This window comes from Canis aureus, chromosome 25, assembly GCF_053574225.1.
Source record: "Canis aureus isolate CA01 chromosome 25, VMU_Caureus_v.1.0, whole genome shotgun sequence".
Taxonomy (NCBI): Eukaryota; Metazoa; Chordata; class Mammalia; order Carnivora; family Canidae; genus Canis; species Canis aureus.
Genome location: NC_135635.1, coordinates 42373877 through 42399861, shown reverse-complemented (window position 1 = coordinate 42399861; position 25985 = coordinate 42373877). Strand labels below are relative to the sequence as shown.

General features: G+C 42.4%; 1 protein-coding gene across 11 annotated transcripts in view; it reads left to right on the top strand.

The window, feature by feature from the left end:
- The window catches only part of PRMT8 (protein arginine methyltransferase 8), a 116557-nt gene that overhangs the window by 37899 nt on the left and 52673 nt on the right, over positions 1-25985 (top strand). For all 11 annotated transcript variants that reach the window (XM_077871429.1, XM_077871426.1, XM_077871422.1 and 8 more), the window contains one exon: positions 23720-23905. In XM_077871429.1, the coding sequence (XP_077727555.1) occupies positions 23720-23905 (186 nt within the window). The remainder of the gene's footprint in view (positions 1-23719; positions 23906-25985) is intronic.

Below are 25985 nucleotides of genomic sequence, written 5' to 3'. Positions count from 1 at the left end.
TTGTGAACACAATGGTGATAAATAATGGGAAAACGTGAGCCAAACCTGTTCATAGTTTTTATTTCATTTGGCCTCATAGAGGCCAGCATTTAAAAATCAAGAGATTTCTGATTAGAAGATAATATCATGGGACACTGGCCACCTCTTAGAGAAGGTGCCCATCCTCTTCCAGCCATAGTCCCCCTGCTTACCTATGGTGGGTGTCATCACCTAGATTCTTGCATTCCACTGGTTCACATCACCAGCTTGGTCCCCTTGAACATGTCTTTTTGATTGTTGGGCTCCTTTGTATTGAATCTAGTCCCTTCTTTTTCTATAGATGGGAATCCAAGGCCAGAAAGGGTAAAGGCTGACTCAAGGGTGCACAGTGAGTTAGTGAAAAGCTAGGACCAGAAATAAGAGCTGTTGGATCTAAGAATGACCCTAAGTGGGAAGGCTTTGAATGGAAAATGTTTTGGGCAGGGGCTGTCACTGCTGGCCCTACAGCTCAGGATCTTGACCTTAGAGCAATACTGCTTTACCTAAGTCTGTATTGAAATTTGGGAGACAGTTTCTACTAACCTTGATTCCATGTTGTTCTAATTTCTAACACAATGACCTTGAAATAAGAATTACATATTCTTTCTTCAAAAGATCGGCATGAAGGTCAAGTGAAATGATAGTGAGAGTGTACTTTGCATAGTACCCGGTTAACATGGTAGCTGTAATTTTGTTTGTGGTGGTAAGTGTTGGTCAGGATTGCTATATGCTCACCTGTTTTAAGCGAATTCAGAAAAGCAGACCTGGTTTGCATATGGAAGTTAAACCCAAAGGGATCTGAGGCCACATATGGGCCCCATTCATCTGGGAAGGCATTTAGGGAGTGGAAGGGGAAAATGGACTCAGAAATCCTGCCTACAGTCAACTCTGGCAGCATGGAAGCCCTGACTTCTGTCATTTGCTGACTTCAGGGACAGGGGGCAGGGGTGGGGGGCGGGGAGTAAGTCACTTAAACTCTGAGTCTTAGTATTCTCTACTGGGCCTTTTGTCTAAACATCCATCCAATTATTCATTTAACTAGTCACTCCTTCTACAAGCATTTACTTGGATGTACTATGTGCCAGTCCCATGTCATGCACGATGATAAGCCCTGGGGATGCAACCAAGTAAGAAACAGTCCTCGCTTTTGAGGGGTTTATGCTTTAGTAGAGGTGTCAGACAAGATACCAGCCATTATAAGGGTATTGTAAAGACTGAAGGGAGCATCTATAGAAGGATGCTGTTGGTTGACAAAGGACAAGACTTGTAATTTAAAAAAAGATTTCACTATTTGCTAAGAACAGCAATGCAGGAAAAAGAGAGGCAAAGGGATGCCTGCTGAAGGCTGCATGCTTCAATACCTTCTGTTCCTTAATATTTATTAGCACAGCAAAACCATAGACTTTCTTCTATATAGAGATGAAGGTTAAACCTTCCCCTCACTTGTCCTGTGGTTGCACAGGAGAGGAATTTAATGATACTCACCTGGGGAAGGGACCATGGCACTCATGGAGGGGAAATTCCATGATTCTTTTTTTTTTTTTTAATTTATTTGAGAGAGAGGGACTACGAGCGGGGGTAGGGACAGAGGGAGAGGGAGAAGCAGATGCCCCACTGAATGGGGAGCCCTCCTCAGGGTTCGATCTCAGGCTCCCAAGATCACAGTGTGAGCTGAAGTCAGATGCTTAACTGACTGAGCCACCCAGGTGCCCCAATCCCATGATTCTTAATAAGTGATCTTGGGACCCTCTGATTAGTAATGTTAAAAAGCTGTCCTAAAAGGAGTCTTGTAAAGTATTGAGGACCTATCATTCTGTGGATATTTATCTTTCCCTAATAGGCAGATGGCATGTTCTGTGACAAATTTCTTCAGGAGGGAAGGTGGTCAAAGGAGACTTGTTATAGGGAATGATATCTGAGTCTACTTGAAGACTTATTGGAGTTGTCCAGGTGTGGGTTGGGCAGGTTTGTGGCAGTAGACAGGGAGGAGCTGGTGATTCTAGGCAGAGGAATAGCAGGGACCAAGCAAGGCCACAAGGCCTGGGCGCAATGCATCAGGGAACACAGAGAAGGGCAGTAGGACCAGAGAAGTATTTGGGGAGGAACCTGAGGAATAGACAGGGCTCTAGTGTGGCAGAGAGTAGAGAACTGTAATGCTTGGTAACAAATGTGGACTCTGTATGTGAAGACTCCAATAGCTCCAGCTTCTGCCTATGCCTCATGAACAAAGTGCTTGCTAACAGCTAACCCAGTTTTCCTGGGCTCTGGAGTGCTCAGCCTCCTTTGAGATAAAGCAGGGCAGAACAAGCCATTCATGTGGAGGAACATCCAAGAGCCAGCACAGAGTGGGGCCAGAGTCAAGCATGGAGGGTGGCAAAATGTGCCCTGGGGACTCTCTGGGATAGAGCTGCTTGGTGTGGGATGAAAGTGGGCCTCCAGGGCTGACTTCCAACTGCTCCATCATGGCATTTCAGGTCTTTTCTTTGCATAGCTCCCCCAGACGCCCTGTCAAGGGGATCATTCATTCATTTATTTGCTCATTCATTCATGCCTGCAAACAATATTTATTGAACACCCAGTGTCAGGCACAGTTATATGAAGTGGGATTACCGTAGCACCTGATGGTGCCTGCATTTATAGAGCTTTCATTGTATGCAGAAAACAGACATAAACCAATACCCAAATTATTATTAGGTACCAATAAAAGTTCTGAAGAAAAATAGTATTAGGTACCAATAAAAGTTCTGAAGAAAAATAAAGTAAGGAAATAGAATGTGATGGAGGTGGGGTGTTTGCAGAAAGGGTAACCTGGAGAGGCCACTCTGGAAAAGTAAGATTTGAGTGAAGACCTAAATGAGGTGAATGAGGAAACCATTCAAATACATGGACAAAGCAGCTGGTGCAAATTTCCTAGGTGGGGGCAAGTTTTGGGTGTACAAGCAGTAGAATGAAGTCCAGGCTGATAGAGACTAAATAGCAGGAGGAGGTTGCAGAGGTTACAGGTCCTTTTAGGTATGAAGGGGATAAAAGCTTAGAACCCAGGACACTGAAGGGATGGCAATTGGACTCTGGGCCTTCCTACTTCTCCTCCAGCACATGGCCTTCCTTTGCTTCAAGATACTACCTTTCCCAGGCTCTAGGAACACCCATAGGTATTCCTTGGGCAAATGATCAGTTCGTCTTGTCCTCTTCCTCTTTCCTATCATTATTTCTTTTTTCTGCTTCAACTTTATTAGTAATGAAGGTGACATTTTAAAAAAGAATTTTCTTTAAAAAATATTTTATTTATTTATTCATGAGAGACACAGAGAGAGAGAGGCAGAGACACAAGCAGAGGGAAAAGCAGGCTCCCTATAAGGAGCCTGATGTGAGACTTGATCCTGGACCCCCAGTCTCATGCCTTGAGCTAAAGGCAGACACTCAACTGCTGAGCCACCCAGGCATCCCTGAAGGTGACATTTTGTTCTGCCCTCTCTCAATTTTTTTTTCTTTTTCTAAAAAAATTGAAGTACAGTTGACATACAACATAGCAATTCAACAAATCTAGACATCATACTATGCTCACAAGTGTAGTTAGCATATGTCATCATACAACACTATTACAATACCATTGACTATATTCCTTTTCCTGTACCTTTCATCCCCATGACTTATTCATTCCATCACTAGAAGCCTCTACTTTCCACTCCCCTTCACCCATTTTGTCTATTCCCTCACTCTTCTCCCCTCTGGCAACTGTCAGTTTGTTCTCTGTGTTCATGGATCTGTTTCTGTTTTTTTGTTCATTTATTTTTTTTAATCCCACATATAAGTGAAATCACATAGTATTTGTCTTTCTCTCTGTGACTTATTTTACACAGCATGATGCCCTCTGGTCCATCCACATTGTCTTCAATGGCAAGATGTCATTCTTTTTTAAATGGATGAACAATATTCCATTATATATATTTATATATACCATACCACATGATATATATATTCATTCATCTAAGGATGGACACTTGGGTTGCTTCCATATCTTGGCTATTGTAAATAATGCTGCAATAAACATATGGTACATATATCTTTTCAAATTAGTGTTTTTCTTTTCTTTGGGTAAATACCCAGTAGTGGAATTGCTGGATCATTTGATATTTCTATTTTTAAGTTTTTTGAGAAGCCTCCATGCTGTTTTCCACAATACTTGTTCCAATTTACATTCCCACCAACAGTGTGTGAGGGTTCCCTTTACTCCACATTCTCATCAATATTTGTTATTTATTGTTTTTTTTTTATACTAACCATTCTGACAGGTGTACAATGGTACCTCATTGTGGTTTTGATTTGCATTTCCCTGATGATTAATGATGCTGAATATCTTTTCATGTGTCTATTTGCCATCTGGATATCCTCTTTAGAAAAATGTCTATTCAGGTCCTCTGCCCATTTTTAAATTGGATTATTTATTTTTTTGTTTTGGTGTTGAGCTGTACAAGTTCTTTATATATTTTGGATATTGACCCCATATTGGCTATGTCATTTGTAAATATATGCTCACATTCAGTTGTTACCTTTTCATTTTGTTGATGGTTTCCTTTACTATGCAAAAGCTTTTTATTTCAGTCTAATCCCAATAGTTTATTTTTTGTTTTTATTTCCTTTGCCTGAGAAGACATATCTAGTAAAATGTTGCAAAGGTTGAAATCAAAGATGCTATTTACGTTTTCTAGGAGTTTTATAATTTCAGATCTCATATTTAGGTCTTTAACCAATTTTGAGTTTATTTTTGTGTATGATGCAAGAAAGTGGTCCAGTTTCTTTTGCATGTAGCTGACCAGTTTTCCCAGAACCATTTCTTGAAGAGATTATCTTTTCCTCATTGTATATTCTTAGTTCCTCTGTTGTAGATTAATTGACCGTATAAGCATGGGTTTACTTCTGGGCCCTCTGTTCTGCTCCATTGATCTATGTGGTGTTTTGTTTTGTTTTGTGCCAGTACCATACTGTTTTTGATTACTATAGCTTTGTCTTTCCTATCATTATTAAAATGTACTTTCTTCCTCCTTTCAGGAATGAAGAAACTTGATGAGCGAGTTTACACTAAGATGTCAATTTAGACAAGTAAATGCTTTGTGTGTAATATTAAACCCAATAGCACATAACATAAAACTTACTATCATAACTATTTTTAAGAATACAGCTCAGTAGTATCAAGTACATTCACATTATTGTGCAACATCACTACCATTCATCTCTGGAACTCTTTCATCTTGCAAAACTGACTCTATATCCATTATACAATAACTCACCAGGTCCTCGCCTCTCCAGCCCCTGGCAACCACCATTCTACTGTCCATCTCTATGATTTTGACTACTCTAAGTACTACCCTATATAGGTAGAATCATGCAGTATGTGTCTTTTTGTGACTGTTTTCTCTTACTTATCATAAAGTCCTCAAGTTCATCCATGTTATAGTAGTTGTAAGAATCTCCTTTCTTTTTAAGATGGAATGCTATTCCATTTTATGCATAGATCACATTTTGCTTATCCATTCATTCATTCATGGACACTTGGGTTGCTTCTTCATTTTAGCTTTATGGATAATGGATAATATTCCTCAAATATCTATTCAAGACCCCTCTTTCAATTTTTTTAAACTATATACCTAGAAGTGGAGTTGCTGGATCATATGGTAATTCCATTTTTTAATGTTTTGAGAAAATGCCATACTCTTTTCCATAGTGGCTACATCATATAACATTCCCACTAACAATGCACAAGGGTTCCAATTTCTCCACATCCTTGCCAATACTTGTTATTTCCCTTTTCTTTCTTTCCTTAAAAAAAATATTAGTTATCCTAATGAATGTGAGGTAGTATCTCATTATACTTTCAATTTCCATTTCGTTAATAATTGGTTCTATTGGGTTTTGCTTAATATATTTTGCATATCTTTTATTAGATCAATATGCATTTGAAATTATGTCCTCTTCATGAATTGATCTTAATCATTATGAAAAAATCCCTTTTCCTGATTTTATTGGCTTATATCTATTTTCTCTTATATTAATATAGCTACTTTAGCTTTCCTTTTGTTAGAGTCAACATAGTATGCCATTTTTCACCCTCTTACTTTTTTCATGCTAAAAGTAAGTTTCAAATAGGGTGGCATAGAGCTGTGTTTAAATCAAATCTAATATGACAACCTTTGCTTTTTAATTGAGGTGTTTAGACCATTTATATTTAATGTAATTATTGATGCTATTGGTTTCAAACTTAGCATCTTGCTATTTGTTTCTATACCACTTATCTGTACTTTGTTACCCTCACCCCCTTTTTTTCAGCCTTTGGTGGGGAGGTAATACATGAGTATTTTTTGTTATTTCATTTTATACCCTTTCCTGGTTTATTATCTATGACCTTTTGTGCTTTTACAAAGTGGCTGCTTTAGGCTTTGTAGTATATATATTTAATTTATGACAGTCTATCTTTAAGTAAAATTACAGCACCTCACGTATAAGAATCTTGTAAAAGTATACTTCTGTTTTTCCCCTTCTGGCCTTTGTGCTATTGCTACCATACATTTTATTTCTATATATGTTATAAATACCACAAGACATTGTTGTTTTTTTATTTAAACAGTGATCTTTTAAAGACATTTAAATAACAAGAAAAAAGGTTTTTTTATATATATAACCATTTTCAGGGCACTTCATTCTTGACATAGATCCAAATTTGTACCTGGTATCATTTTCTGCCAAAGAATGTCCTTTAATATTTCTTATAGGGCCTGAAGATGATGAAATCTTTCAGTCTTTGTAAGACTCAAAAAGTCTTTATGTTGCCTTTGTTTATTTTTTAAGATTTTATTTATTTATTTGAGAGAGAAAGTGAATGAGAGAGAGAAAGCACAAATAGGGGGAAGGGGAGGGAGAAGCAAACTCCCTGCTGAGCAGGGAGCCCAATGGGAGGCTCAGCCTCAGGACTCTGAGACCATGACCTGAGCCGAAGGTAGACACTTAACTGACTGAGCCACCCAGGTGCCCCATATGTTGCCTTTATTTTTAAATATAAAGATGAATCACCATGACCAAGTAGGATTTATCCCTGGGATGCAAGGCTGGTTCAACACTCCTAAAACAATCAATGTGATTCATCATATCAGCAAGAGAAAAAACAAGAACCATATGATCCTCTCAATAGATGCAGAGAAAGCATTTGACAAAATGCAGCATCCATTCCTGATCAAAACTCTTCAGAGTGTAGGGATAGAAGTAACATTCCTCAACATCTTAAAAGCCATCTACGAAAAGCCCACAGCAAATATCATTCTCAATGGGGAAGCACTGGGAGCCTTTCCCCTAAGATCAGGAACAAGACAGGGATGTCCTCTCTCTCCACTGCTATTCAGCATAGTACTAGAAGTCCTAGCCTCAGCAATCAGACAACAAAAAGAAATTAAAGGCATTCAAATTGGCAAAGAAGAAGTCAAACTCTCCCTCTTCGCCGATGACATGATACTGTACATAGAAAACCCAAAAGACTTCACCCCAAGATTGCTAGAACTCATACAGCAATTTGGTAGTGTGGCAGGATACAAAATCAATGCCCAGAAGTCAGTGGCATTTCTATACACTAACAATGAGAATGAAGAAAGAGAAATTAAGAAGTCAATCCCATTTACAATTGCACCCAAAAGCATAAGATACCTAGGAATAAACCTAACCAAAGTGGTAAAGGATCTGTACCCTAAAAACTACAGAACACTTCTGAAAGAAATTGAGGAAGACACAAAGAGATGGAAAAATATTCCATGCTCATGGATTGGAAGAATTAATATTGTGAAAATGTCAATGTTACCCAGGGCAATTTACACGTTTAATGCAATCCCTATCAAAATACCATGGACTTTCTTCAGAGAGTTGGAACAAATTATTTTAAGATTTGTGTGGAATCAGAAAAGACCCCGAATAGCCAGGGGAATATTAAAAAAGAAAACCAGAGCCAGGGGCATCACAATGTCATATTTCAGGTTGTACTACAAAGCTGTGGTCGGGATCCCTGGGTGGCGCAGGGGTTTAGCGCCTGCCTTTGGCCCAGGGCGCGATCCTGGAGACCCGGGATCGAGTCCCACGTCAGGCTCCCGGTGCATGGAGCCTGCTTCTCCCTCTGCCTGTGTTTCTGCCTCTCTCTCTCTCTCTCTCTCTGTGACTATCATAAAATAAATAAAAATTAAAAAAAAATTAAAAAAAAAAAAAGCTGTGGTCATCAAGACAATGTGGTACTGGCACAAAAACAGACACACAGATCAATGGAACAGAATAGAGAATCCAGTAGTGGACCCTCAACTTTATGGTCAACTAATATTCGACAAAGCAGGAAAGACTATCCACTGGAAAAAAGACAGCCTCTTCAATAAATGGTGCTGGGAAAATTGGACAGCCACGTGCAGAAGAATGAAACTAGACCATTCTCTTACACCAGATACAAAGATAAACTCAAAATATATGAAGGATCTAAATGTGAGACAAGATTCCATCAAAATCCTAGAGGAGAACACAGGCAACACCCTTTTTGAATTTAGCCATAGTAACTTCTTGCAAGATACATCCATGAAGGCAAGAGAAACAAAAGCAAAAATGAACTATTGGGAGTTCATCAAGATAAGAAGCTTCTGCACAGCAAAAGAAACAGTCAACAAAACTAAAAGACAACCTACAGAATGGGAGAAGATATTTGCAAATGACGTATCAGATAAAGGGCTAGTTTCCAAGATCTATAAAGAACCTCTTAAACTCAATACCAAAGAAACAAACAATCCAATCATGAAATGGGCAAAAGACATGAACAGAAATCTCACAGAGGAAGACAAACACATGGCCAACAAGGACATGAGGAAATGCTCTGCATCACTTGCCATCAGGGAAATACAGATCAAGCCCACAATGAGATACCACCTCACACCAGTGAGAATGGGGAAAATTAACAAGGAAGGAAACAACAAATGTTGGAGAGGATGTGGAGAAAGGGGAACCCTCTTGCACTGTTGGTGGGAATGTGAACTGGTGCAGCCCCTCTGGAAAACTGTGTGGAGGTTCCTCAGAGAGTTAAAAATAGATCTGCCCTACGACCCAGCAATTGCACTGCTGGGGATTTACCCCACAGATACAGATGTAGTGAAACGCCAGGACACCTGCACCACGATGTTTATAGCAGCAATGTCCACAATAGCCAAACTGTGGAAGGAGCCTCGGTGTCCATTGAAAGATGAATGGATAAAGAAGCTGTGGTCTATGTATACAATGGGATATTACTCAGCCATTAGAAATGACAAATACCCACCATTTGCTTCGACGTGGCTGGAACTGGAGGGTATTATGCTGAGTGAAATAAGTCAATCGGAGGACAAACATTTTATGGTCTCATTCATTTGGGGAATATAAAAAATAGTGAAAGGGAATAAAGGGGAAAGGTGAAAAAATGAGTGGGAAATATGAGAAAGGGAGACAGAACATGAGAGACTCCTAACTCAGGGAAACAAACTAGCGGTGGTGGAAGGGGAGGTGGGGGGTTGACTGGGTGACGGGCACTGAGGGGGGCACTTGATGGCATGAGCACGGGGTGTTATTCTATACGTTGGCAAATTGAACACCAATAAAAAATAAATTTATTTTAAAAAATAAATATATTTCACTGGGTATAGAATTGTAAGTTGAGAGTTTTTCTTTTTTCTTTTCAATACTTTAAAGATATTGCTGTCCTGTCTTCTAGGCTGTGTTGTTACTTATAAGTTGGCTGTCATTATTTTGTTTGTTCTGTATATAGCATCTCTTTTCCTCCTTCTTGGCTGCTTTTAAGATTTTCTACTTATCAGTGTTTCTAAGCAGTTTGATTATGATGTAATTTGGTATAGTTTTTTCTGCCTCGTATTTCTTTTCCTCAGGGTTTGTTGAGTTTTTGGATCTGCAAATCTATGGTTTTATTATTTGGAATTTTTCAGCCATCATTCCAATATTTCTTTTAACTATTTTTCTGTTTCCCCTTTCATTGGGTACTACAATCACATGTGAACTAGGACACCTGAAGTTGTCCCACAGCTCACTGATGCTCTGTTTGACTTCTTTTTTTTAATTTTTTAAAAAAATTTATTTATGATAGTCACAGAGAGAGAGAGAAAAAGGCAGAGACACAGGCAGAGGGAGAAGCAGGCTCCATGCATGGGGAGCCCGACGTGGGATTCGATCCCGGGACTCCAGGATCGCGCCCTGGGCCAAAGGCAGGCGCCAAACCTCTGTGCCACCCAGGGATCCCTGTTTGACTTCTTTTATTATTCAATTAACATTAAGTGTTATATTAGTTACAGGTGTACCATGTAATGGTTCAACAATTTCACATATTTCTCAGTCTACTCACTGTCCCCAACACCTCTTTCATCAATCCTCCCCTTTGGTAACTATCAGTTTGTTCTCTGTAGTTAAGGGTCTGGTTTTGTTGTTGTTATCTTTTTCCTCTTGCTCATTTATTTTGTTTCTTAAATTCCACGTATGAGTGAAATCATATGGTATTTGTCTTTCTCTGACTTATTCCACTTAGCATAATACTCTCTATATATTCATACATATTGTTGAAAATGGCAAAATTTCATTCTGTTTAAGTACTTTTCAGTCTTTTTTTTTTTCTCTTTGTGTTTTATTTTGGATAGTTTTTATTGCCTTATGTCAGATTCACCAATACATTATTCTATAATGTCTAATCTACTATTAACCTAATCCAGTATATTTTTCATCACATAATTTTTATGTCTAGAAGTTCAATTTGGGTCATTTCTCTATCTTTCATGTCTCTACTTATTAGGTTTAATTTTTCATCTAGTTTCTTGGACATATGAAATAATTACAATAACAATTTTAACGACCTATTCTACCAATTCTGTCATCTATGTCCTCTCTGGGTTGATTTCATGTGATTGGCTTTTTTTCTCATTATAGATAGTATCTTCTCACTTCTTTGGTAAGTCTGATAATTTTTGACTGAATGGCAAACATTGTGTAATCCAGACCTTGGGATATTGTTGGGTACTGGGTATTTTTCTGATATATTGTATTTCTAGGCTTTGTTCTGGGATGCAGTTAAATTATTTGAACAGCTTAACCCCTTCAGGTCTTGCTTTTAAGCTTTGTTCGATGGATTAAAGCAGTCTTTAGTCTAGGGCTAATTTCCACCACTAAGGGAAAAACAATCTTTTGTGCATATTCATGAATTATGGTTTTCCACTCTGGCTTAGGGGGACAAAAAGTGTTCCTGTCCCTGTGTGAGAACCATAAATCAGTCCCTCTGTCTTCTCAGTAGTCCTTTTCCTGGCATCACATAGTTTCTTCACATGTACGGGCTGATGCATGTCAGTTGAAGGCTTGAAGGGGATTCTCTTCAGGTCTCCAAAGCCCCTCCTCCTTTGCTCCCTGCTCCACACACCGCCCCCCCTCCCCCCATAGTCTTCTACCCTCCAATATTTTAGCCTTGCAAACTCTCAGTGCCCTGCTATCTCCAGAGTCTCACTTCCATTTCTTCCACTAAGACAGATTGCCAGCTGGATTTCCACTCCCTACACTTGCAGCCTGGATACTCACACTAGGCAATAAGCTGGGCCATTATGGGATTCAATTTTTTTTGTTTGCCATCTCAGGGATACAGTTTTTCTTTCCCTGGTGTTCAATGTCTTGAAAATTGTTATTTCTTATGTTTTGTCTGGCTTTTTGTCTGATCATGGGCATTTCCTGGGAGTGCTTTTAAAAACCCAGATTCCTGGAATCTGTCATTGGCCAATTTGAGGCCATCTTTGAGGTAGTGACCAAATATAAACCAGATGGCTGACATAGTCCTCTTTCTAACTTTCTAATACTAATGCCAGTATTTCCCATACAAACTTGCATCAGCATCTCTGATTAAAGGAGTCAGTCACTTCTGCTCAGGATCTGGGTGGAAATACATTTATTTGGAGTAAATGGATTTGCTAGATAGAAAGTGTCTGGAGGGGTCCAGAGAAACTAGATGAGAATCTTATGATTTCCTTCCAGTGTATGACTCTGTAGCTCACTTTTCTTCAGCCATGAGCTTACCAGTCAGATGATGGAGCCTGAGGCATGAGGGTCAGCTCTGGGATTCAGACCAGCTATGCTACACAGGCTGAATCCATCAGTCGGCTTCCCTGAGCCACAGTATCATTACCTGCAGTTCTGGCCTTGCACTACTTGGTGTGAAGAGATTGTTGGGAAAATGTCTAACAGCCATGCTTGAATCTGTACTTGAAACCACTTGTAGTCTGTACAGATGGAATTATGGGTGCTTAGTAAATCCATTCTATATTTGAAAGATATTTTCTTCTCCTAGAAATCTCAGGAAATAAGACACTTCTTGATAAAGACATTTGGAGTACCACTGAACCCTCCAAGGAGTGTTGAGTATTATTAAGATTCTAATAATTATTTTTCTCAGTTTGTTTCTTCCTGCTATCTCTCCACCCTTTCAAGGGGAATGAAATGTCTCTACTGACATGGTGGGAAGAAGCCTCCTTCACTCTACTTTCATAATATATTTATGAAGGGCAACATCGACCCAATTGAAGTGTAAGGATACTGTAACCAACACATCTTTATTAAGCCCCAGCTCAATGCCAAGTATTAGAGGAGAAACTGTAACACATAGTTTACACATAGGATATGGTTACTGATCTGAAAGAATTTACTTCTTGGTTGTGGAAGCAACACCTACAATTGTGAGACCATTTGTCAACAAAACAACACAGAATGTAACCAGTGGCTTTGGACTAGCAGATGCCATACGAGCTCAGAATAGAAGTAGAAGAGACCAGGTGTCAGGGGCTGGAAAAAATGACTGACTTTCCACGATGGCCATGTTCCTGAAGATAGCAATGCACAATACTCAGAAAGCTCCCAGGAAGGGGAGCAGAATAGAACCTAGAGAGTGGACAATGTGGAGAGGGGGACCAGAGTCAGGCAGGCAGAAGAACAAAACACTAAGGGTAGCCAAAGCCACTGTATCTAGTGCCAGAGATGAGCCCAGAGAACATCCCAAAATAGCATAAAGGCAGAGATTCAGATTGCCACAGATGGAAGTCTCATGCTCCTTTACCAGACTTTAGAATTTCCTCTGAATATTTACATACTCAGCATCTTTCCATCATCACAGTAGGCTCGTTAAAGAAGGAGGACACTTAATTGTTGTCATCTGACAGTAAAGAAAACTGAAGGTAGGAAAGGTTAAATTGCTTTTGCATAGTGACCTGAATAGGACAAGAAAAAACCAAGACCTGAACCCACAGATGTTCTATTTATACGACCTCTGCCTGTTACCCTCTGCCTCCATGGATGACCCAGCCTGAGATGGGGAACCACAAATCCAGCTCAAGTCCTACACGACAATTTGACCCAAATATGAAACTCCAGCTTAGTCCAACTCTGAGTGAGGTGTAGGCGTGAGGACATTGGCTGTGTCTTTCTGGACATGTGCCCGTACAGGAAAGCGGAGAAGGAAGCCAAGTGCTTGGTGACCTCTTTCAAGTCAAAGGAGAGAAAAAGGCTCTTGTTGCTTTGGGGAGGGAAAAGGGAGGAAGTGGGGTGGGGTAGAGGGGAGTCTGCTTTTTAAGACCATTAAGGAGGAAGAGCCAGGAGCCAAGCATCCAATTAACCTGACATCTCTTGCAGCCAAATATCTGAGGATATAAGAAGAGAATTTAATATGTGGAGGCTTGCGAGAAAAGTGACTAATAGCTGGAAAACAGCCCCAGTTTATTTAAAAAATAGGTCAGGCCCAACAAATCCAATAGATTCCTTCCCAGCAGTTACTGATCCAAGAGACAGAGGGAGTGCCGTGTGGGTGCAATGCCATTTTGATTTGAAGCAGGCGCTGCTGTTGTACCACAAAGAGACAGCCAGGGGCTGATGGGAAGCACCCAGACACAGTGCACAGCTGCCGAGGACTGCCTTCGGAGGTGAGGCACATTGTGACCCCGGCAATGACAGCAAGTTAGGGACTGGCCCAAGGCCACCTAGCCTAAAGATGGCACAGCTACACACACAATTCCAGCTCTTTCACTGTGGGAGCTAAGGTGATTTCTGCAAACTATTCTGCCTCTGGTCCAAGTGTCCGAGGCCCAGCCCTGACATTGTTTGGAGTATCACAGGCTATGCCAGGCCAGCCCTGGGAGCTGCATTAAAGGTCAGAGAGTAATGGAGAAGGCAGGTAGCTGTCCTCAGGTCTGTCTGGACCAGGATCTCATAGGTATCACTGCGGGGGAGTTCGTTAAATGTACAGCTTGTTGGGTCTCACCCCCACAGACTCTAACTCCACTGGTCTGGAGTGGGGCCTGAGACCCATCCCAAGGTGGCTGATGCAGATTTTAATAGAGAAACAGGGTCCTAAATCAGAGTCCCACAGATGGTTTCCTCAGAACATTAATTTCTAGAGATGTTTATAGATCTCTCAGGAAAAAAAGGATGTCGCAGCCATAAGTTTCATGGCAATAGACACCGTAATTCCTTCTTGAAGATCCACGATTTGTTTTAAGCAAACTAAAAGTTTAAAAGTATTGGAATTAAAGAAATCTCTTTACATTTTTCAGTATAAATATATATCAAATCATTACGTTGTACCTTAAACTTATATATTTTATGTCAATTATATCTCAATAAAGCTGGGGACAGGGAGAAAGAAACTCTCTTTAGCTTATTTGTCCAAATTTACTTGGCCATGCAACCCCTTTTCTAGGAGTATCTATTCTGTGGAAAATACAATGCAGAAAAATGTAGCTCTAGACCAGTGGATCTCAAACTCTGTGATACATCAGAATCACATGGAGGTTTGTTGGAACAGATTGCTAAACCCTACCACAGAGATTATGATTCAGTGGTTTCTGGTAAAGGCTAAGAATTTGCATTTCTTACAAGTTTCCAGGAGATGCTGCTAGTGGTGGTCTGGGGACTAGACATTGAGAAACTGTTTTAAACCCCTCGATAAGCCCTGGCTCAGGCAAGTGTCCTGGCAACATTCCCCAGTGCAAAGCATTCTTCAGGAGGAAAGTGGGAACTGAGAATAATGGGTGGCAGGACCTGAGGAAGGGGATTCCATGGAGGACAGCTTTGGAGGGAACTTGAGTCAAAAGTAATAAAGCATGTGAAGATGGGTTCTGCCAAGATGCCAATCATAGTAGGCACACTATAAAACAGGATGATCCCAGTGGGTGACAACAGCTGGCACTCTGTGTGATATGCATCAGTGCTTGGCCTTTCCCGAGGGGGGTCTAGAAAGAGTCTATGCCCTTAAAGAGCCAACTCTAGTGAGGGATATGAGGATGATGGTTGACAAATGTACAGGCCAGAGTGCCCTGGAGGGCCATGTACAGGAAGACAATACACAGTCTTGTGGAACCAGCAGCATCCAGATGCTTCTCCCCATCCCCCAGACTTGCAAGTTTCTGACTCCCAGAGTGAGAAACCGTAAGCTGGGGCTATGTACTCTAGCATAGCACTTTGTCTGGGGAGGCTGACTTTGACATTGCTCTGCTGGGACTCATCTTCAGCCCAGATGATAGGAAACATGGCTGTGGAAGAGTAGCTATGAGGGTGGAACTAGGGTTTTCTTTGTCCAGTGGTAGACATGAAAACTATAGTTTTGATGTGATCTTGGACAATAGGAGAGGTCCACATGCCCAACAGAGCCCTTGCTTGCCTCGCTGTTGCCTGACATTCTGCCATTAGGATTTTCTCCTTTCAGTTAAAGCTCTGGTCTCTATCTCAAGGCAGACAGATGGTGCTGGAAAAGCTCACACCAGGTGATTATCAACTATATGGACCACATGATCAGTCTTGTGTGTAAACATCAGGATGAAGAAAGGGTGTGATGAGTGTCTGAGGGTGAATGTGGGCAGGGGCCAGATGTGAGCACAGACTAGAGGAAGGTGAGGGACAAAGGCATCTGGGAAAAAAGATATGGTGAGACCTGTGGCAAGGGAGTTACCCCTCCTCCCACACCCTCCTCTGCCCACCTGGGTGGTCCACCCTTTGCAGTCACCTTTCTGTCCCCTCCATGGGACCTCAAGCCAGGCAGGCTGCTGCTGAGGACAGAAGACTCAGGTCAGAAAAAGCTCTCTTGACATTTGGAAAACAGAGCGGATTTGGCTCCTCCAGTGGAGCCTCTTGTTCTCAGAAAAATCGTTTTTACAGCTTGGGCTGGTGCCAGTAAGAGCCATTTATAACCCAATGGGCTTGGGTTAGCTTCAGCTGCCTGGTGCAGAAAGTGCTGGCTTTTCTCTGCCCCCTGCTGCCTAACTATTCCATTATATTTCCTTTACCTCCTCCCTCCTTCCTTAAGACCTCTTTTCCCTCTCCCTAGCCCCCTCCCATCCACCCATCCCTTCTCTATTTTCTTAGAGGTTCCAGTTCTGGATTTGCCTGTGTGACCCTAGATACATTCTCTTCCTTATGTGGGCTTCAGCTCCTCCTTCTACAAACTGGAGTTTACTGTTTGCTCTCTTTTAAACTCAGTTACCTTGGAGAGGTACCCACCTCTGCCTACCTTCCTCAGGGCTCTTTCTTCTTTTCAGTCATTACCTATTGACCCTTTTTCTGCCCCCAAGCCTGAGCTTCCTATCTGAGCCAGCTTTGCCACCTCTTCCTAAGCACAGAGCTCCTAGAAGTAGCTCAACTAAGCTAGATGCGACCAAACTAAACTAACCATAGCATCAATGTCAAGGGTGTGACTTTGGTGTCTGTCTGATGGATATCGGTTTACACCCTTGCTTCATTACTTATGAGCTCTGACTGAATTTTTTTGAGCATCAATTATTTGTAAATTTCAGTGCTTTGTTGAATTACTATGAGAATTTTATGAGATGGTGTTCTTAAAGGGCTTAGCACAGTGCCTAGCCCTCAATCAGTGTTAGGGATCACCATCATCATCATCATCATCATCATCATCATCATCATCATCTTATCATCTAACATCTACTCTTATTTTCAGTTGGAAGTGAGTTAGGTTAAAAAAAAATGCTCTCCCTGAATCTCCACACCTGCCCCCCCGCCCCCTCACTCTTTGAGGACCAGCTCAAACAGCACTTCTTCAGGAAGCCATCCTCTTTTTGGTCTTCAGCTTTGGTGTATCTTATCTCAGCATTTAGTGGAGCCTGGGCCCATCCACCCCAGCAGAATAGGGTGGGCTAGGAAGATCATAGCTGATTTGCTGGGGAGAAAAACTGTTGAAGATGCCTTGGGAAAGACCAGGCCTGGAGGCAGGTCACAGTGTCTGCAGAGTCCCAATCAGCAGTTGGCACTAAGAGTAGAAGACAAAATCACAAATCCTGACAGTGACAGGTGAGTCTCAAAAGATCAGGAAATCCAGCAACATGCTATTATGCAAATAGCAGTGCCCTGAGCCTGAGGCCTTTTGGAGGAGGTGGGAGAGCAATGCAGGGCTGCCTGTACTCATTGCAGCACCAAGTATCCCACTGTGTCAAGGATGGAGACAATGATGCAGGAATAGTTGCCAGCACCAGACAACAGGGCAGAGCAGAGAAGGCAGGGCTGAGTCTCTATGCTGCATAGAAGGGTGAAAATGTCTAGTGGGAAGGAACTTGTGCACAGGGAGAAAATTGGGGCTGTGATAGACACAGCTGTGTGGAGACTGAGGGGCTGGGATTGTGCAGTTTGGCCTCTATCTCACACTGTAATCCTAACCCTTGTCTGCCCTCTCAGCCAATATATATACACAATATGAGTTGAAGTTTGAGGACTGCCTTTGCCCAGAGCCTCTGGTTGGCCTATGGAGAAGTCAGGGCTTCTGACTTTCCAGATAAGACCAAGTCCAAGACCCACCCCCTACATTGCTCAAGTATTTCCAGAGCACAGAGGGTAGGCAGATGTGCCAAAGCCTGGGTTTTCAGAACCCCTCCAAGAAACCTTCCATTGTGGTTGAACAAACTTTAATAGCTTCCTCAGAAACATCTGGATTCCTATACTGGTTCCAATATGCCTATGTGGGAACCTAGAGGGTTTGTATACACCTCTTTTCTTCTACAGAACCTGCACAGTGCCTTGCCACAGCTGATGTTCAGTAGGTATTGATGGAAAGAAAAGCAACACCCCAGGTAGCTGAATGCTTGGGGATCACGGGCCACTGCCATTTCCCACCCTACTCCCAGCCTCCTGGGACAAGGCACACCAATTGGCTAATGGGAAGAGTGGAAGTCTACTCTGCAAGAGGCTGAGCCAGGCTGACAGCCTTTGGGAACAGGGACTGGGCCATAGTTGCCTCTTTGTCCTTGTGATTTGACCTGTTGTTATTGAGGTGAATGAACCCTCAGTCCATTCACCCCCTAGCCTTATGAATGCAATGCATGGTACATACTTCCTAAGTTGGCAGCTGAGGAAAGAATCTCAAGGATCCCTGTGGAACAGGGAACCTTGGAATCAGAACTAAGGGGTGCAGGAGGCCCTGGGAATTCTAATTATGTATGTTGCCTGGACCAGCTAGGACTTTTTCTCTTCTTAATAGCTTTATTTTTTTAAAGATTTTATTTATTTATTTGACAGAGAGAGAGGGGGAGAGAGAGAGAGAGAATATGAATAAGCAGGGGAAGCAGCAGGTAGAGGGAGAGAGAGAAGCAGGTTACCCACTGAGTAGGGAGCCTGATGTGCGGCTTGATCCTAGGATCCTGGGTTCATGACCTGAGACAAAGGCAGAAGCTTAACCATCTGAGCCATTCAGACACTCCTTCTTAACAGCGTCTTTAAATAGAGTCAAGATTGGAGTCAGCTTCATGGATGGAGCCTTCTTCAGTGTTAGAAGTGATTGCACAGCCTCTTAATACAGTGTCCTTCTGGAAAAGTGAGGCTAGATAGAGGTTGTCTTTGTTTTGGTGCTGTTGAGTGGCCACTGGAGTGCAATGCTTGTTTTGCACGTCCTCAGAGGAGGGGCAGTCAGAACTGGAGGGATGAGGACACATCCTCCCTAAGCCTCTCCCCCCAGGTCCCCTGGTGCCTCCAACAAGCCAGAAACCTCTTCTCCCTGGTCCAACCTCATTCCCCTCTACCTCCTTTCCTGGATGTCTCTTCCAAGGAGCCCCTTAGCCTGTCTCTGAGCAGATGGTTTCCATCCAGAGTGCCAGTCTCACCTTCTTTCCAGAGGTCTGGGATCACCTTCTTCTTCTTCTTCTTTTTTTTTTGCTAACATTATTAAGTTTTGCTCTTTTCAAAAGTAGTAGTACGTGTTAATGGCATACATTTTAGAAAGTAGCAACAAGCACAAGAAAGGAAAGAATTAACCGTTTACAATCTGACACCCTGTCATAATTGCCACCAATTCTGGTGACATCCTTGAGACTCCCCTCTTAACACAGGCATGAAAATATTTTAATTTTAAAAATATGATCATGCGGGGCAGCCCGGGTGGCCCATCAGTTTAGCACCGCCTTCAGCCCAGGGTGTGATCCTGGAGACCGGGAATCGAATCCCGCATGGGGCTCCCGCTCCCTGTGTCTCTGCCTCTGTCTCTCTCTCTCTCTGTCTCTCATAAATAAATAAATAAATAAATAAATAAATAAATAAATAAATAAATAAAATCTAAAGAAAAATGTGATCATGCTGTCTATTCTTCTCCCACTTTTCCTCCTCAACCCACAGTTTATAGTGATCATATTTTTTTTTATTAAACACTCTTCCACAACATCATAAGTGGTTATATAGCATTCTGTTACATGGATGTACCCTAGTTTACATAATCAATTTTGTTTCGTGGAACCTCTAGGTTGACTCCTATTTTTACATTGTCTGCCATGATTCTTTCCTCAGGCTGAATTCTAAAAAAAGTAATTACTGGGTTTAAAGATTTGTGCTTTTAAAGACTTTTAATGCATTTTTATCAAACTGCCTTCCAGAAAAAATCCTTGTTAGAACTATATACAAGTACCTCTTTTTCTGTAGCCCTTACAAATGCAGTGTGTTCATAGTTGTGGGAGGAGTCAGGCTTATTTGGTAATTAAAAATGATAATTTTTGTCATATTTTGAAGCTATCTGGTTTCCAGAGGCCAAATATGTTTGCCACACATTCATTTGCCATTTGCGTTTATTTTCATGTGAATTGACCATAAGATCCTTTGTCCAATGCTAAGTGGGGGGTGCTTGCTTTCCTCTCATTGATTTATAAGAGCTTTCTGCATATTAAGGATATTTACTTTTATCCATCTATGTTAGAAATGTACTTCTCAGTTTATAATTTGCCTTTCAATTCTATTTATGTTATTTGTTGACTGAGATTGCACTACTTTCTGCTTGCTAGACATCTTTTCTTATATGACTCAGTGATATTTCAAACTTCACAAATCCAAGTGGAAATTCATTATTCCCTCCTCTCACCCCACCTGCTCATCCTGCTGACTTGCTTATTCCTATTAATATCAGCACAGTTTTCCTGGTCATCCAGGCTTAAAGTGTTGAGGTCATCTTGGGTTCCAATCTTTCTCTTTTCCTCTATATCCTGTTAGTTGCCAACCAGTAGGCAATCTCTATGGAGATTTGATTTCTACAGTTTCTCTGGCAGGTGGGCCACAATGTAGTTCTGTAATTCTCTGGCAGGAGAATGGTAGTTCCTGTTCTCTATTTCTTGACTGGACCTTGGAAATGGCCTCATAAGTTCATACCTTGGTTCCCCTACCCCAGTCCCTTGACTTGTCATTTCTCCTCCTTGCCCCTCCTGCACATCACCACCACATTAATCTTCCTAAAACAGAGCTCAAGCATGGGACTCTGGTTACAAACCACCAACAGCTCCCCATTGTCGTGTATTTAATTACAACCTTTTAGCCTGGCCTTAATTTCCATTCAGTGGAATCTCCCACTATCTGGGCCAAGTTACTCCTCAAACAAGCTCACAGCTTTCCTGCCTGCCCCTTTACCTTGTTGCTCCAGCCATCCCCTCCTAGAATTCCCTCCCACCATTTCCACCTACTAAAAATCCATTCAGAAAGCTCCCCACCTACCCCAGTGCCAGCTGTCTCAAGCTTTTCTGATTCTTTAAAGGGCTTTCTCTTTGAAACCTCCAGAACAATTTGCTCGAGCTTCTCTTGTAAAACAAATCCTATTCCATCATCCAAGTAGAGACTTTTAAGGTTTACATTCCAACCAGTAAGGAAAGTCCTTTGAGGGCACTCTTCTATGTCTCCATTCTTCCACAGAACCTGCACAGTGCCTTGCCACAGCTGATGTTCAGTAGATATTGATGGAATGAAAAGCAACACCCTAGGTAGCTGAACACCTGGACATCATGGGCTACAGCCATTTCGCACCCTACTCCCAGCCTCCTGGGACAGGACACACTTAATTAGCTAATGGGCAGAGTGTTAGTCCCCTCTGCCAGAGGCTGAGCCAGACTAACAGCCTTTGGGACCAGGGACTGGGCCACAGTCACCTCTTTGTCTTCATGGTTTGACTTGTGGTTATTGAGGTAAATGGCCCCCTAAATCCACTTATCCCTTTGCCTCATGATTGCAATGCATGGTACATGGTAGATACTTTGTAAGTTGGCAGCTGAGAAAGGAATCTCAGAGACCTTGTAAGAAAGAAACCTTGGAATCAGATTGAATGGCAGCTAAGGAGTGCAGGAGGCTTCTGTGACCCTGACGATGCATGCTGCCTGACTTTTTCTCCCTTTAATATATTTAAATAGAGTCAAGATTGGGGTCAGCTTTATGCACGGAGCCTTCTTTAGATTTAGAGGTGACTCTGCAGCCAGCATGGGAGTATGCAATTGACACAGTCTATTTTTAGCCTCCCAGAGACCGTGACCAACATCCCAAGCTGAGGGTGGGCACACCTGCTGCATTCTAATAAGGCAGCCCCAATTGCCTCTGCCAGCCAGCCAGGATCTCGCCGACCTTAAATCTGATGTTGCTAAACTGGGAAGTCTGCTTATTTCCCAGAGGCTGTAGCCTAGATACACCAGGAAAATGGGACCATCACACTCTCCTGAGCTCCGTCCCCTCTAGCCCAGGACACAGGGCAGTCTGGGGACTGTACACACAGCACAATGGAGAGATGGAATCGCTTGAGGTTCTCGATCTTGCTCTGTCCTAGGGCTTCCCTATTTGCCTTGTTGGGAAGGAGGTTAATAAGTCTGAGCTGATTCAAGCTTACAAATGAGAAAATAGAGGCATGAAACAGAGACATGTTTATGTAATTGGAATAATCATGATAATGGTAATAATAATATTAGGGCTTACTATTACCAGGTGCTGTTCTAAATGCTTCACATATATGGACTCACCCAAACTTCTTTTTTTTTTTTTTTTCACCCAAACTTCTTAACTGCTCTCTCAGAGGGATTTGATTATGAAGTCTATTTTATGGAGGGGGGAGACTGAGACACATGAAGAGAAATGATTTCTGAAGGTCATTTGTCAGCGACTAAGTAGCAGGGTTGTGTTTCAAAGCCAGGCAGTGTGGCCTCAGGATTTACACTTTACACCGTAACACCTGCCTTTCAATATCTATTTCTAATTTTACTAGAGGCAGATGGATCCAGGAGTCCCGAAGGACTGGATAATACTGCTTCTCTATATTTTACATTTCTTCCCTGCTTTGAGGCTTCTACTGTGCTGTGCACACCTGGATTCCTACGCTCTAGGGAAAGAAATTTCTTCTCCTGGGATGACTACAGTCTGCAGTCAAGCCGAACTTTTTGGGCCACAAAACTCTCTGAACTTCCTCTCCTTCTCCCTCCTCCTTTAGCCTGTGAAGGAGGAGAGGCTGTCCAGTGATGGGCAGCAGTAGTGGGGTGTAGAGAGGGGCAGGATTAGGAACTCAGAAAGAGCAGTGCTTGATCAGGTGCAGGCAGGAGGCCACACCATCAGCGTGAGTATTCAAAGTTCAGAGTAAACTTCTGCGGAAGTTCCGAGTACAGTTCACAGAAATCAGTAGGGAAGACAACAAGTGTGAGGCCCCAGAACCTAAGAGGCCTACATTTTGGGGGGATAAGTGCTTCCTGCTAGAGAGAAGCCCAGGGACTCAATCTTCCTAAGGGTGCAGGTGGGATTCAGTTTAACAAATAACTATTATGTGCTAGGCCCTTTTTTAAGCACTTCACAAACCAACTATCTGATCCTCAGGATGACTCTAGGACGATGGAATAATTTTATTCCCATTTGAGGGATGGTGAAAGCAAGGCACTGAGTGGTTAATAAGTTTGCCCAAGGTTGGTTGCATAGCTCCTAAGTGGCAGAGCTCGGGTTCCAGTTTTGGCAGACTGGCTCTGGAATCTATACTCCAGCCACCATGCTATGTGATGCTATACATCTCTTCCTTTTCTATAGTGAATAGTGTTCACTATTTGCCTATAAGTTCACTATTTACCTATTGTCTTCATTTAACAGATATGGAAACTGAGGCCTAGACTGGCTCAGATCACCTGACTAGTAAGTGATAGAATTGGGTTAAATTGAGGTCTTTGTGGCTCCTCAGTAGCATGGCACCTCTCCACAAATCATAGTCATCAGTCGGCATCCCAAAAAGCTGGAAGAGTCCATCTGCCCCTTAGGAGTGACTGCTGTGGCCGACTGGAGCCTCAGGGCTCAGGGAAGGGAAGGAAGGAGGGGCATCATCTCAGAGGGCAGGACCTTGTTGCAACTGTTGACACTAGGTCCCTTCTCTTCCCCTCAGGTGAGCAGTTCCCCCCCGCAACCCCCTCAACCCGTCGTCCCAACCAAGCCTGTGCAATGTGTCCATCATGTGTCCACTCAACCCAGCTGCCCAGGACGGGGTAAGATGTCCAAGCTGCTGAACCCAGAGGAGATGACCTCGAGAGATTATTACTTCGACTCCTATGCCCACTTTGGGATCCATGAGGTAAACCATGTTGAGCTTGGCCCTGCTGTTTCACCGCTGTTTTCTGAGGCAGCATAATGTGTTCAACTGTCTACTGTCATAAAGTGGGGTTTCCCAGTGGTCCAAGGCCCCTGGCCCTCCCTGCCTCCTGTGAGTCTCTCTGGGAGAGGGTCAGGGCCAGGCTCACAGCAGGTGAGTAGCTGGAAGCATATGTCTGTGTGTTTCCCAGCCAGACAGCAAGGGGCCTTAGGGTTTCTTTGTTTTATGGTCCAACACCTGTGTCTCTTCTTGACCTTAAGTCCAGGTGATCCAGGTGGACCAGGTGTCTTTGCTGTAGGTGCCTGCTCAAGGAGCTCAGATGCTTTGTAGCTTGAGTCCTGAGGCCGAGGACACCTTCCAGAGGCCATGCTGTCTGGTCTTCAGGGAGGCATGAACATGAACCCTTAGGTCCTAGGCCAATGAGCACCTCCAGGGGAAGAAATGCAGCAAGCTCCCTCAATGACCTGGCCCAGGTCTGCCACCCTGATTGATTCTCAGGAAGTTCTTATGTCTAAATAATTGTCTTGTACCATAGCAGGGAAGATTTATGTTCATTGTAGAACAGAACAGAGCTTCCCTACAGCCAGGAAAACTCCACCCCCATCACCTCCAGCATTTTCTCCAGCCACCCAGATTGGGGAATGCTTCCTCATTAGCTGGGTGCTTACGCAATGCCAGGCACTTCTCTAAGCACATTATATGTATCATTCTACTAAATCCTCCTAAGAACCATATGAAGAAAATATTTCTATTATCCCCTCAAAGTATGAAGAAATATTGAAAAAAGGAACAAAGCCTTTCTGGCTTTGCAAATGCATTTTCAAAATAAGTCTCAAAGTTCCCCCTTTCAATTAGCTGCTTCTGTAAACCCTTCCTGTAACAGAATGGTGACACTGTCACTGCCAGAAGAGTTTTAAAAAATAATAGCCAGCGCTTTTTTTCCTTTTGGTTTTTTGAGTGCTTACATGCTGGGTGTCATTCCAAGATTTTACATGATTGGCTCATTTATTCCTCAGGTCAACCGTATGAAGTTGGTCTTAATATTATTTTGTCCCCAATTTTATTTATGATTATTTGTTTTTAAACAAGACAAATCTGTATTATTTAGTAATTACTCTTTTTGTTTCTGTTTTGATTTCATATATTTCTTTTTCTAAAAAAGCATATGGTCCTCTATGCCATCCACCCACCTATATAGAAGTAATACAAATTTATTATAATGAACTTATGGAATACAAGATTATTTGTTCCCACTTTTTACATGAGGATGTGAGATCATAAGAATGCAGATCAACTTTAATTCATTGCTTCTTTTGCATACAAGGTCACACGCTAATAAATGGCAGAGCTAGGAATGAAACCTTCACATTTGGGGCCCAGAGGCTCCATTCCTAACTACCATGCCATATACACTTTAAACCAGGTCTTTCTTTCTTTCTGGAAACGTTGACTGTGTTCCTGCTTGTTCCTTTGCAATTCTATACGGAGATAGAGAGTGAAGGAAGGATCCCTCAGTTAATTCTAGACCTGAGGGCTCATTCACTCCCAGGAGACTCAAGGTTTGGTCCCCCAAGAACTACTATCCACATAAAAGTGTTAGGCCTGGATCTGCTGGGGAAGAAGGTAAGGTCCTGTATTTGTTCTGGGGGTCCTGGCCCAGGAGGGCCTGGGCAGCTGGGCTTGCTGTTTGTTCTTGGTGGCTCAGATGTCATCTTACTGCAGATAACTGATCTAACTGTACCTTTCCTGATCCTGCTCTCCATGGGAGCGGGCGCTGGGGTGAGGTGATGCACTGAGCCCTGTCTTGGGCCTGTGAGAGGTTCTGGGAGGCAGAAAGGACATCTTCAAGAACTCATCTTGTCCCTAATTAGAGGACACGTCATCCATGTGACAAATTTGAAGAGGCATGTGGTTCTGGGCACCTATTTCAAGGTAGATTCCTAGGAAGAGATGCTAATTTCCCCCGAAATGCCTCCCCTTGCGCTTGCCTGAAATCCCTCCTCAAAAAACCAACCAATCATGATGCCTATCCTTCCCTAGTCTTTAAGCTCCACTCCCCCAA